This window comes from Lynx rufus, unplaced genomic scaffold (assembly GCF_022079265.1).
Source record: "Lynx rufus isolate CCGP_SWC_20201006 ecotype Redwood Valley unplaced genomic scaffold, mLynRuf1.p SCAF_25, whole genome shotgun sequence".
NCBI classification, from domain to species: Eukaryota; Metazoa; Chordata; class Mammalia; order Carnivora; family Felidae; genus Lynx; species Lynx rufus.
In genome coordinates, this window is record NW_025814840.1 from 8,887,814 (window position 1) to 8,902,539 (window position 14,726).

Consider the following 14,726-nt stretch of genomic DNA (forward strand, 5'->3'; position numbering starts at 1 on the left):
GGTATTTAACCTGAAATAGACATTTCATAAGCACGTGTTGATTGGAATCAAGTAGAAGAAAAATTTCATATTCTGCAAACATTGTGAGGGAACTCATTCTGATTACTTGCATGAACCTATAGTTCTGATTCATCGGGTATAAAAAGGCATAGTGTCGAAACATTTGTGTTTGAAAAAATTCTCCAGGTAATACTGATACGCACAGCTTGTTGAAGTCTATTAATTTAAAATTACTCAGGTTCAAAGGAAATCAGAGAGTTAACAGCACTTGTTATGAGCAGTGGTTATAAACTATGGTCTGCAGACCTAACACATGTTATTGTAAATAAAAGTGGTTTTTTTGCAACACAACCATACTCATTTGTTTACATATGATCTTTGGCGGATTTCATGTACTAATAGCAGAACTCGATGTTGTGAAAGGCAGGTATGGCCTGCAAAGCCTAAAATGTGTACTGTTTTGCCTTCTAAGGAAGTTTGCCATCCTCTGGATGGAAAAATGAGGATTAAATTATGTGAAACATTTTAAATTCAGTGTTTACTTAAGAAAAATTTGTTGTATTCCCTCAAATCTAAGAAGCCATAGTTTGTAACTGGACCATTATGTGATGAATCACTAAGGTAAAATATTATATTGTGATTTGTTGATCACAGATATGTGATCAATTATAACATGCATTCTGAGTTTAGAACTTAAATATATGTGTATCATATTAGGTGAGATACAGTATGTTACAAAGCAGTGGTATTGTTGTGTTAAAACAGTTGATCTACGTAGGAACTACTTTTAGATTTAGGATAAATTTTGAAAGTCTTGAAGAAGATTTGAAAAGGAATTCTTGAAATTTTGGAAAAATAGTGCTACTTTGTCTTTTTTTCTAGATACTAAATTGACTATATCCTAGCCTTGGCTCTGAGTGAGGGAACACACTTTGACCTTGTAGTCACGAATGAGTACTTTAATGAGACAACTGACTAAACTGGAGCAAAGGATATTGACTGGGGAGTTGTAGAATGGAAGCTTGAAAATCTGATATGCAGGGGGCACCTGGGTGGCTCAATTGGTGAAGCTTCCAACTTTGGCTCAGGTCATGATCTCACAGTTCATGACTTCGAGCCATGCATCGGGCCTGCTGCTGTCAGCTCAGAGCCTGCTTCAGATCCTCTGTCCCCTTCTCTCTGCCACGCCCCCACTCACGCCGTCTCTCTCAAAAAGGAATAAACATTAACAACAACAACAAAAATCTGATGCGCATTTAGTTGGTGTAAATTTTGTTTGTCTGAATGGTGACTTGTAACAGTTTCCATGTAGTACATGCTTCAGGCCAGTGGCACTTTTTTCAGCTTGGGGTAGACTTTGTTGCACTGGGCAGAAAATGTGGACAATACTTTTTAAAATGGTAAATCAACGTAAACATTACTCATTTTCTGGGATTTGGTTGAAAAAATATGATCCTTAAATTTTGATAATAAATAGAAATGTGGAAATGTGAGCTGTGAACTGTAAAGCAAAATTAAGTATTAGTATTTTGGCACAAGAGTGTTGTTTCAAGGAAAAGCAAGTGAACATAAACGTGTCATGGTAGGTTCACCTATTGAATAGCTCCAGTAGAGCGATATGAAGGTATCAGAGCCAAAACAGGGTGATACATCCGATCTATATTGGCACAAGATTACTTAATGTTGTCATTGTTTTATACTTTCTGTTGGCTGTTGGTATTCCTGTGAATCATAGTTGGGAGGGGAGTTATAATGCAATCAGTGACTCTACTTAAACATCAGCCAGTTGGCTCATTCAGCAATTTACCTTGCTATTAATGCATAGGAGGAAACTTCAGCTGGAAGAATGAAAACTTGTTTAGATGTTACTAGAACAATATAGGTTTGAGAGTATGAGGTCTACTCTGTAGTCTCTCTCCTTAATGTCTCATGTTTTCCCTCTGAACACCTTTGTCTACTGGTTTTTCTTGTCACTCCAATTACTTTTTATTAGCTCGGTTGGACCCATCTTATGTTCTGTGATTTTTCTCCTACTGAATCTGTCACTCCTATAGAATCTTCCATCCTCTGTACACTGCTAATTGCATTTATATCTTCATTTCTGTTTTAAATGTTTTATTTATAAAGGGCTAAATAATTACATGTCCTTGTGTTAATAGCTTTTCTCCCTTTTTCCACTTACGTTTTCTTGAACTAGATGGGAAAAAAGGCACTTTGATCCTAAGAGACTACCAAAACCAAAAGTCAAGTATATAATAGGACATTTGTATCTTAATCCAGTTCCATTAGAACTGTGAAATCTTATGGTCTGTTCAATATTTTCATTTCTAGAAGACAACAAAGCTCATTACCTAACAGAGAGAATCCAGGAAAACCAAGACAAATATTTGCCACAAGTTGCATTTAAGAACAAAACACTGGCCTCAGAAAAAGTTCATGCTTTAAGAAAACCATCTAATATGAGTGCAAACTTTGTTCCTTCAAGAAAAATGTCCTGTAAATACGACTTACATGGAGTGAGTTTGAAAAATATTTTAATATCAATTGGTAGTAATAGAAATTCTTCAAGAAAAAAATATGGCATTTTAAATGTATATGAGAAATTACTTGATATTAAGCAGGAAAAACCTCATGCTCAAGAGATTTCTTGCGAAAATAATCAGAATGAGAAAACCTTTGGCCATAAGAATGGTATTATTCAGCACCTAAATACTCAGACTTCAGAGGAGACTTTAAAATATAATGATGGTGGAAAACCCTTAGGAGAAAAGACCATAATAATTCCACACAGGCAAAATGACATAGGAGAGGAACTCTGTGAATATAAGGAACATGGGGAAACCTGTGAGATATCATCTCTGTTGAAATGTCATGCGGTCTGCACAGAAATAAAACAATCCAAAAGCAATCAAATGGAAAATAATTTCAGTAAGATGTCACACTTCACTCAAGTTCGGAAAAGCCAGAGAGGTGAGTGTCTATTCAAATGTAATGAGTGTGGGCAAACATTCAACTACAAGTCAAATCTCACAGCGCATCAGAGAACACACACAGGAGAGAAACGCTGTCAACTTAATTCACGTAGGAAGACCAGTCACAAATCAGTTCTCACAGACCATTGGAGGACACATACAGGGGAGAAACTTTATAAATGTAGTGAATGTGGGAAGTCCTTTTACAAGAAGTCATCCCTCATTCGACATGAGAGAACATACACGAGGGGGAAGCCCCATGAATGTAATGAAAGTGGGAAAACTTTCACCTTCACTCAACATCAGAGAACTCATACAGGAGAGAAACGCTTTCAGTGTAATGAAGACAGTAAAACTTTCTGTCAGCAGTCAGACATAAAGAGACATCAGAGGATTCACACAGGGGAGAAACGCTTTCAATGTAATGAATGTGGTAAAACTTTCCATTGGCAATCAGACATTAAGCTACATCAGAGAACTCACACAGGAGAGAAACCCTTTCACTGTAACAAGTGTGGTAAAACTTTCTATCGGCAGTCAGATGTTAATGCACATCAGCGAATTCACACAGGAGAGAAACGCTTTCAGTGTAATCAGTGTGGTAAAACTTTCTATTGGCAGTCAGACGTGCATGCACATCAGAGAACTCACACAGGAGAGAAACCCTTTCAATGTAACAAATGCGGTAAATCTTTCCATAGGCAGGCAGACGTTAATGTTCATCAGAGAACTCACACAGGAGAGAAACGCTTTCGATGTAATGAATGTGGAAAAACTTTCTACCGGCAGTCAGACGTTAATGCACATCAGAGAATTCACACAGGAGAGAAACCCTTTCAATGTCATCAGTGTGGTAAAACTTTCTATCGGCAGGCGGACGTTAACGTGCATCAGAGAACTCACACGGGAGAGAAGCGCTTTCAATGTAATGAATGTGGTAAAACTTTCTACCGGCAGTCAGAAGTTAATGTACATCAGAGAACTCACACAGGAGAGAAGCCCTTTCAGTGTAATGAATGTGGTAAAACTTTCTATCGACAGTCCGATGTCAATGCACATCAGAGAATTCACACAGGAGAGAAACCTTATAAATGTAACGAATGTGGGAAATCTTTTTACGAGAAGTCATCCCTCACTCGACATGAGAGAACTCACACGGGAGAAAAACCCTATGAATGCCAGGAGTGTAGGAGAACTTTCTGCCAGAGGTCAGCCCTCACTCAACATCAGAGAACTCACACGGGAGATAGACCCTTTCATTGTAATGTGTGTGGCAAAACTTACCGTCATCTCTCAGCTTTCAATGTACATCGGAGAACTCACACAGGAGAGAAACCCTTTCAGTGTATTGAATGTGAGAAATCTTTTCTTACAAAGTCGACTCTTATTAATCATCAGAGGACTCACACAGGGGAAAAGCCCTATGAATGTAATGAATGTGGGAAGAGTTTCCGTCATAAATCTACCCTCACTACCCATCTGAGAACTCACTCAGGAGAGAAACCTTATAAATGTTGTGAATGTGGAAAAGCTTTCGGGCGGAAATCAGCCCTTACAAATCATCAAGGAATTCACGTAGGGTAGGAACCCTATGGCAGAAATGTGCTATGTTTTTCCCAATACCCATTTCTCTTTCTTTATGGTTACACAACTAGTCCAGATTTGCTAGCCTGTCTTCCATACACATGAGGCCATATGACCTGTGACTCACAATATGGGCCCAAATTCCAAGCCTGTAAAAGACCTCATTTGGAATTTTTCCTACTTTCGTTTTTCTTTCCTTATCAGGGGGTAATGGAGATATCCTCAGGACAACGTGGAAGCTAGTCATTAGAGATTACAGATTCTTTTTTTTTTTTAATTTTTTTATTTTTTAAAAATTTTTTTTTTTAACGTTTATTTATTTTTGGGACAGAGAGAGACAGAGCATGAACGGGGGAGGGGCAGAGAGAGAGGGAGACACAGAATCGGAAACAGGCTCCAGGCTCCGAGCCATCAGCCCAGAGCCTGACGCGGGGCTCGAACTCACGGACCGCAAGATCGTGACCTGGCTGAAGTCGGACGCTTAACCGACTGCGCCACCCAGGCGCCCCAGAGATTACAGATTCTTAAGTTGGGAGAAACCAGGGTCCTGGGCAGAGTTTTGCCTTCACTAACATCACTTCGTAAGTCTTGTCGTAGACGAGAAATAATTTTTTTTTCAGCCATTACATGTTTAGAGCTTTCTGTTGTCATAGTGTATGCTAGCCATGCTTTATCCCATCTATCCTGTGACTCTAATGAAGGTATGAGAAACACTGTAGGTCAGAGAATTCATTAGGGGAGAAACCGCTCTCAATATCCTGCATTTTAATAAACCTTCATCAACAAGCCAAACATTTTATAAATCAGAAATTTACAGTGGAAAACCCCAAAAATGAATGTAGGAAAATTTTCACAGTCTGATTGTCCAGTAGATAATTGAGAGTAGAATAAAGCTAACAACCTGAAAAACATTTCAAGAGTTATATATCAGAATACGTAACAAAAGAAAATTGTCAGTTTAGGAAACGAGGAAAACATCCTTACCTAGAAATGATCTTATTCTAGAAGCGATGTTTCGGATGCAGTATTAAATAACTTACAAATAATATGACACAGGATGTTTATTTAACGGTCTTGCTCATCAAGGAACACATCGCTTTGAGAAAGGCGCGAGTGAGTTGAGTCAGAGCAGCGGCATTAAATGTATATGAGTAGCGTCTGTGCTAGGTCAGGCTTGCACATGACAGTGCTCTTTAACAGCTGTTTTCTGTATCCTTGATTTTTGTTTTGTACTCACAGTAGTTACAGTAGGAGCATTGCACCCTTATCTAAGTAACTTTTGTAACGTACACGACGATTTCTGACACTAAATACTATTGTCCCATCACATGTTTACACCTCAACATATATGAATTTTAAAAGGAACATTGAATGCGTGAATGTCATATGTGTTTTCTGCTTTTTGGTGGCATATATAACTCCATATAGACATTGTGAAGAAACTGTCCTTTTAGTAAATCACCCATATAACATTTAATAAAGTCAAGATTTATTGGAAATCTGCAACGATTCAGCACACAGTTGTTTATGATACACATATGAGTTAATTTTCAAAGGTGGCCTTGAACATTAGTACTTTGTACACTGTTCGGATTGAAAGCAGGGCCCATTGAAGACATTTCCCCCATTTTTGTGTTTTCTAAAGGGTATGTTTATGTAAGTTTAAGTGCAAAGTGCAGATATTAATGTGAGCACAGAACTCTCTGCATTTATATTTTTTTGTGGTAGGCTGCCACGTTTCCGCCCTAGAATTATGCATGGTTTCTGCAAACTGTTCTATGCCTGTCACTTACTATTTGAGTGACCTGTGTAGTGATTTAATCTTTCTGCTTCAATTTCATTATCTACCTCACAGATAGTGAACAGTTTGGGTTGATGTTTTCTGTTATTAGAGCCAAAGGCAGTTATGTTTAGAACTTGAACATTAGAAATAAAATAGTCATTCCATAGTATGAAGTGTATTTCTGCTTCTTGAGTTGATACAAGAAGATTCTTTTTAGAACTTTGTATTTTGTCAGGTTTGTCTTTAAAATATATGAAACAAATGTGTTTAGAATAAACAGAATAATCTGTTGACCTCTTTGTGTTGTTGATTAAATATGGTGTGAACTAAAAATCCAACTTTTTTTTTTTTTTTGCAAATGACTAGCCAACGGATCTTTCGCCTGTTCATTCATTTGCCCTTACTTCACTGATTTGAAACCCCATTTTTTGTATAGACACCCTTTGATGTGGCTATTGCATTTCTAGGCCCTGCGTTCTTGTCCCCGTTCTTGTCATGTCTACTGCTGGTCCATAATCTAGATGGACCAACCACAGGACACCACCCTCCTTCCCTACACTGAAGATTTCACTGCTGTTCACTCTCTGCTTTTTGCCACTGTGTATAAACTCATCGTGAATTTCGGTGGTTCTGGTAACATTTTGTCATCTTCCACACTGTGCCTTGAACACCATTTATTAAAACCAGCAAAATGGTTTTGAGTTATGACCATATTTATATATGTAGCTTTTGTTCTTTTTAGCATCTTATGCTCCATTCTATTAAAATAACTTCATTCTGTTGAAAGGCATCTTGTTTCTAATTTTTCATTGTTCTGAACAATACTACTTTGGACACTTTGTGTTTATGTAGACTACAGCTGCATCCTCAACCCACAGTAAGAAACACATTTCTGTAAATACAGCCGAGCACTTGTTGATTGAATAAATATTAGTCACTATGTAGAAGGCGTTGTACAACAGTGAATACAACAGAAGTTCTAATCTAATCTTCCCAAGGTTAAATTCCAGTGAGACATAATCAGTGTTGTCAGAAGAGAGAAACCACAGCAGCGATTTGAACAGAAACAACATGATACAAGGAATTGTTAACTTGGTGTACTGTTGTCTAGGGATCTGGAAGGGTATACGGGGAACCCTGAGATATGAAGAAGAATCTGAAAGGGAAAAATAAGAGTCAAGTGTATCCCTAGGATAGCAACTGCAGACAGCAGCTTCAACCTCTAGGCTGGTAAAATGAAGGGAACAGGGTAGGCATCCCTCAGAGCTGAAGTGCAGAACTCCAAAGGAACCTGTTCCACTGCTGGGGGTATCTGAGCCCAGAGGAATGGCCTCACAGGTCTGGGACCCATATTGGCTGCCTGACGTTGGTACTTCTGATGGGGAAACACTGTAAAAGTGAATTCAGCGCCTTGTCCTCAGAGGACATTACACCTCACCGGGTGAAGAAGCATTGGTAAGGTGCTGACAGCTCAGGACATAGAGGGGAAGCCCACAGGAAACAGGAAGAAGCATGTCCCTCTTCCCTCCACGCTTGCAACCCGCCAGCATATACTATTGGCAAAGTATGACAGCTGGCAAAACAGAAGTGTGGTTACAGTAGAAAAAGTTGGCTCAGCCAGCCTAGTCAAGCGATTAAAGTTAACATAAGTAATACTGACAATTAGTGTCATTCGATAGTATTTAATTTGTGTACCATCTAATAGGATGCAGTGAGAATACAGCCAAAAATGCATAACCTGAGTCAAAGCAGAGAGGAACATCAAACCCATGTTGAGGCACACTCTTTAAAATAAATGACTTGTGGGGCGCCTGGGTGGCTCAGTCGGTTAAGCATCTGACTTCGGCTCAGGTCATGATCATGTGGTTTGTGAGTTTGAGCCCTGCCTCGGGCTCTGTGCTGACAGTTCAGAGCCTGGAGCCTGCTTCGGATTCTGTGTCTCTCCATCTCTCGGCCCCTCCCCTGCTCATGCTCTGTGTCTCCCTGTCTCAATAAATAAACGTAAAAAAAATTAAAAAATAATAAAATAAATGACTTGTGGCACGACTGGGTTGCTAGTCGGTTAAATGTCCAACTTCAGCTCAGGTCAGGAGCTCGCGGTTCGTGAGTTTCAGCCCCATGTTGGGCTCTGTGCAGACAGCCTGGAGCCTGCTTCAGGTTCTGTCTCCCTCTCTCTGCCCCTCACCTGCTCATGCTCTTTCTCAAACAGTTAAAAAAAATTTTTTTTAATAAATGACTTGTGATCTTCAAACATGTCATGATCATGCAAGTCAAGAAAACTAAGAAAGTGTCCCAGGTTGAAGGAGACTGAAGAAATAGCAAATTACAATGCAGGATCATGGATTAAATCATTTTTCTGTAAAGGAAATTATTTAGAAAATGGGTGAAACTTGAATGAGGTCTGAGGATGAGGTGGTAGGTATTAGTGTTAGTTTCCTGATTTTGAGGATTGAAATGTGATCATGTATTCTTGTTACTAAAGTATGTGAGGTGTTGGAACATGCTGACAACCTACTCTCGATAATTCAGAGAATAAAAGGTTATTTGCGCTACTCTTGCAAATGTGTTCTGAGTTTAAAATTATTTCCAAAGGCTAATGTAGCTTGTACTTGATAAGTAAATCACCTACTGTTTAACTTAGTTAATAATGTTAAGCTACAAGTTAAAACACAGACTTAGTTAAAAATTGAACTGATTCTAAGAATCTTCCCTATAGGAAGTCCGTGTATTCAGAGCAGAAGAGACAGGACTGTGAGCTGATTACTGTGTGCTTATAACTCATATGTGGATCTTTGGGTCACATTCTTTGAAACAATAAAGGAAATTGGAGGGCATTGGCAGCTGTAACTGGTAACCATGCTTTCTCCTGAGTTGATGGTCTCTCGGCTCAGGCATTTTATTCTTGGGCTGACACTAGCCATTGTACGGGGAGGAAGAGGCATTGTGGATGTCCTGTGGGGAGGAAGGAGTGACTGGGTTATCTTAAGTAAACTTCCCCCCTCTGTGCCCTCTATATAATTACTAAACATATGTTGTCAAACATTTACTAAGTATCAGGCCCTGTGCTATAAGTTATCAAATTTAACTTTTAGTAAGCTAGGGGAGTGTGAATGAATGGCTATATTAGTGATGATGAGAATGTGGATCAGGGAGGAGACATCACTCTATCAACGTCATGTGGAACGTAGGAGCTATAGGTAGGAAACTTGTGGCATCCTTAATGTGACTAGAAATTAGACCCTGTAGACCGTGTTGTCTAATTGTACATTTTAGTTAATTCAGGCTGCTATAACAAAGTCCATAGACTGGGTGGTTTATAAACAGCAGATACTTATTTCTCATGCTTCTGGAGCCTGGGAAGTCTAAGATAACAGCCCTGGCAGATTTTGTGTCTGGTGAGGGCCTGCTTCCTGGTTCATAGAGGTTCGTTTTCTCCCTGTGTCCTCACATGGCAGACGTGGTGAGGGATCCCTTTGGGGCATCTTTTCTGAGGGCACTAATCCCATTCATGTGGTCTCCGCTCTGATGACCTAATCATCCCCCGAAGGCCCCACTTCCAAATATTACGACATTGGGATTAGTTACCCACAAAATGATTTTTTTTTTTTGGAGGGAAGGTGACATGGGGCATAAACAATCTATAGCATTATTTCATTTTTATTATTTTTATTTTACAAATAATATTGGAATACATGTATATATTTTTTAATTACAACTGTTCCTTTTTTTCTTCCTCCCCTTCCCAGTACAGGGACAGCAGTCCCAATGCAGGCCAGTGAGGGGAAGTGAAGAGGAACTGAATAGTGTGGCTGCTCCCATTACGGAAACACAGGACACTAGGGAGGTAGGGGTTAAGGAGATTATAGATAGAAGAAATGGTTGGCATGGGTGGAGATTGATTACATTGAGGGCAAGATGAAATGTATTGAAACTGGTGGCCAAATTTCTCCCTGTTGAAAGTATTTACAAATATAGAAAGGCAGAAGACTAAGCAGAACGCTGAGGTGTTGACACAGAAATATTTATAGGTGTGTGTGTCTACATATGTGTGTAGACACATGCATGTGTATATGCAAATGTACGTGTGTGTGTGTGTGTGTCCTCCATACATGTATTTCCTAGCTCTTTATACTGAGATCGCTTAGAAGCAAGTACATCCTCACAGCAATGAGCACTACCTTCCAGAGTCTGGTGCCTAGATACTACCTTCCACTTAAAGGAAACAGAACTCCTTTGTAAATGGCTGATTCCAAACTTGGGCCAGGGAAAGCGGATGAACCTTAAATATCTTCTCGAGGGAGAAGGCAAAGAGCTGCTCAAGGAATAATGGGGGCATAGCAAAAGTACACAAAAGCCATCTCAAAGATGCTCCTGTTGGCCAAATCTGAAACAATTTGAGCATAAAAACAAATACTAAGAATGGAATATAATCTTTGGTACAAAACAGAAAGCCATGAATCCGTATTGATATAGAAAGAAATGAATGGGAGAAGGGGAACCTTTTCCTTACTAATATATGTATGAGGAATAATGGAAATAAAAAACCAGTATTTGATAGTGACTGATTCAGGTGAGATTATTAACAGATACTAAGACTGGTGAGTGGATGAGGGACAGATTATTGGCATAATCTCAGAATATATCTCCACAAATACCAGTTTCAAAGGGGATAATGGTGATTTTTTTTGGCAGGGAAACTTACCAGACACCAAAATGACAAGATAATCAAGGCTAATATCACCACTGTCAACAACGTGTGCCCCACGACGCGACGCATTGATCTATCTTCTCTGTGGTTACTACCAAGAAAGCATGACCTAAGTCTGGTGATGAAACATAAGATAGACCCAGACTGGTGGCATCCAGGATCAGGAAGGAAAAAGATGTTGGGACAGCTGTTGAGATTTGAAGGGGGTTTGTGGATTTGACAGCAGTGTTCTGTTAAGGTTGATTTCCTGACTTGCTTGTGTGGATGGTGGTTCTGTAGGAAAGTGCCCTCATTTTAGGAAAAGGCATAATGGAGTACTTAGGAACTGTGGTGTATGGTGTCTGTTGTTTGATCTCAAATAGGAAAAGAATGATCATACAAGGATAGTTGATTAAATAGGTACATGCAAAAAGAATGCAGTGAAATGTTAACAGTTGGGGAATCTAGGTAAGGAGGATATCGGAATTTTTGCATTGTTCTTGGAACTTTCGTGAAATTTGAAATTATTTCAAAATGATTCATTAAAGAATTAATTTCTTTGGACCCACCACCTTTACATTGGTAGCCTGCCTTGCTTTAACCATTGCTACTAGTTCAGTGTGTAACCTTTTACATCTTCTTTTACCGTATAGTTAAAACCCACATATATGTATGTAAAAAGAATATATAGTAAGAGTACTGTCTTTAAGATTGTTTTAGTTACGCAAATTTTAAATGACCTCATATAAACATTGATGAAGTCTGATTTATTATCGTAATGTTGAAAGAATACAAGTTCTGAATTATTATTAGTTGTCTGGAATAACAAAATGTTAAAACTGACATCTCAGACGAAGTACAGATTGTCCCTCTGGTTGCCATATGGTAATGATACTTTAGCTAGTAAGCCAAAATGCATTCTGTAATTGTTTGTATCTTGTGAATGAACCCCACTCTTAAATAAGTGCATAGGAAGTTTTATGTGTTATTTGATGATTTGGGCTTCTTTTATTTATTTTTAATTTATTTTCTTTTAAATGTTTATTTTTGAGAGACAGAGTGCAAGTGGGGGAGGGGCAGAGAAAGAGGGAGACAGAAGGTCCAAAGCGGTTCTGTGCTGACAGCACAAAACCTGACGCAGGGCTCAAACTCATGAACTATGAGATCATGATCTGAGCTAAAGTCAGACGCTTAACCAGCTGAGCCACCCAGGCGCCCTAGACTTCTTTTAAATTACAAATTGAAATTGAAAATATCTCTAAAAAAGGGAAGAAAGAAAATGTTTCTTAAAATCTTTAAAAGTCAGGTGCCTGAGTGGCTCAGTTAGTTAAGCGTTCGACTCTTGATCTCAGCTCAGGTCTTTTTTTTTTTTCCTTAATGTTTATTATTTGAGAGAGTGTGAGCAGGGTAAGAGCAGAGAGAGAAAGAGGGAGACACAGAATCCAAAGCAGGCTCCAGGCTCCAAACTGTCAGACAGAGGCCGATGCAGGGCTCAAACCCACAGACCGTGAGATCATGACCTGAGCCAAAGTCAGATGTTTAACTGACTGAGCTACCCAGGTACCCCTCAGCTCATGTCTTGATCTCAGGGTTTTGAGTTTAAGCCCCGCATTGGGCTCCATGCTGGATGTGAAGCCTACTTAAAAAAAGAACCAAAAAAAACCAAACAAACCAAACAAACAAAAAACACCCCAAAACAAAAAACTTCAAAAGTCATCTAAATAAAGGAAATAAAAAACCATCATTAGGCAAACAACACATCAATGATTGCTGTAGACACTATCCATTAACAGATACTAATATTAGAAGGCTATAAATTTGAAGAGAAATGGCATAATTGCATGGCCTGAAATGATCTCCTCCAAGATACTCACAATGTGAAAAGTTGTAACTTTACAGCAGAGGACCCTGGCAGACAGAACTTTACCAGAGTGGTTACCATCTCCAGTAATAAGACACAGCAGCATCATGAACCCCCTGACCGGATGCTCTGAGAAGCACAGGTCTCTTCTGTGGTATTCTTGCCCAAAACATACACTATCCTCCCAATCATGAGAAAACATCAGCCAAACACATTGAGGGACATTCTACAAAATAACTGACCAGTATTCATCCAAGTGTCAAGGCTGTGAAAGATCAGGAAAGACTGAGGAGCGTCCCTCCAATCAGGTGACATTTCCTGCACAGACTGCAGATACCACGTCTTAGAACTCCAGCTCATACTCTCTTCTGAATCTAGGACCAAACCTTCCACAGTCATAGTCCTCGATGGCTTCTGAGAATGGCAACATCTTCCGGGTTTTGCCCACTTCTTGGGAGATGAATAACAAATTCTGATCAGAAATATAAAATATGCTCATTTTTGGACTTCTCTTACTGCTCTTTAGCTCTGGAGAGGGAACTCAGGCTAGAGAGTGTTATCTTCCAGGTCGAATTCCTGTTCATTGTGCTGGGCCTTGGGTCCTTGAGAATGATACACTTGCATAGAAACTTCATCCAGGGTGCCAAAGTCTGACTCTCTAAGGATGCTCAGTTCCCTAGAAACTCAGACTGTATTTTGTATAAACTCAAATGCCACTGGGGACACAGCGTGGTGGGACAGTGCAGGTATGTCCTAGGGACTTCAGTTATGCTGTGTTCTAAGGACTCTGAAGAGACAGCCAGAGATCACAGAAAGATAATGCCCATTTAGTAATCCCTGGTCCCATATCCATCCCAGCACGTCCTGGGGAGCTTGGAAATGCTAAGTGAGCTGAGAGCTCGCACAATGGACCTGTATTCTATAACGCATAGGGATTATATATATATATAAAGATATATATATATATAGTTATATATATATATATAAAGATATATATATATAAAGATATGTATATATATATATATATATTTAGAGCTTGGTTTCTGAACATGGGGCACTGTTGCCTTTAATCCTTTTGGTTGGGTCTTTCCTGGGTCTTGGGCAGTTCCCTCACACACATGCTTATCGTCTCAGCAGCTTCCTGTCTGGGCCGCTCTGTCCTTTACCTCGGCCCTGCAAACTTTAGCTGCTCTCATGAATGCTATGTAATGGTGCCCTTTTACCTGTAAGAAGGTAACTTCATCTGGTGTCAAGAACTTACAAATTAAGTACAAGCTTATTTTCTATGCCTCGGAATCTTTTCAGATGATCTATTGAATCATTGTGGTTTCAACCTTTAATACCATTCTGATTAAAAAAAAAACAAACCTCTGGAGTAGAATTTTGATGCGAACATGATGCATAGAATGTGAATACCCCACCATTCTGCAAGTAATAATTTAGAGGAAGATACTTTGCATAATATACATGAAATGTTGAGAAAATAAAGTATTGAAATACAAGTACCTTATAATGCTCATAGATTAATGTTTTTGAAAACTGCACCCATCCTTCTTTGCATTTATTCTTGTTTTGGCGGAATAGTGGCCCCCAAAGAGGTGCACATCCTAATCCCTAGAATCTGAGAATATGTTACCTTACCTGGCAAAGGAGACTTAGCAAATGTGTTTAGGTTAAGGATCTTGAGATGGGAGACTATCTTGAGTTATCCCAGGGGGCCCAATATAATCACAAGAATTCTTCCAAGGAAAGAGGGAGGCAGGAAAGTCAAAGTCAGAGAGATGTGACAACATGGGCAGAGGTGGCAGTGATATAGGATGACAAGGCAAGGACAGCCTT

The 14,726-nt window shown here is 39.3% G+C and overlaps 2 protein-coding genes across 2 annotated transcripts in view; both read left to right on the top strand.

The window, feature by feature from the left end:
* The window catches only part of LOC124518719 (zinc finger protein 33B-like), a 78,455-nt gene that overhangs the window by 23,892 nt on the left and 39,837 nt on the right, over window positions 1-14,726 (top strand).
* LOC124518724 (zinc finger protein ZFP2-like) lies at window positions 2,455-4,808 on the top strand. The gene is made up of 2 exons (XM_047088786.1): window positions 2,455-2,516; window positions 3,674-4,808. Exons 1-2 carry the CDS (start codon window positions 2,512-2,514, stop codon window positions 4,554-4,556), a joined length of 888 nt encoding a protein of 295 aa, XP_046944742.1. The 5' UTR covers window positions 2,455-2,511; the 3' UTR covers window positions 4,557-4,808.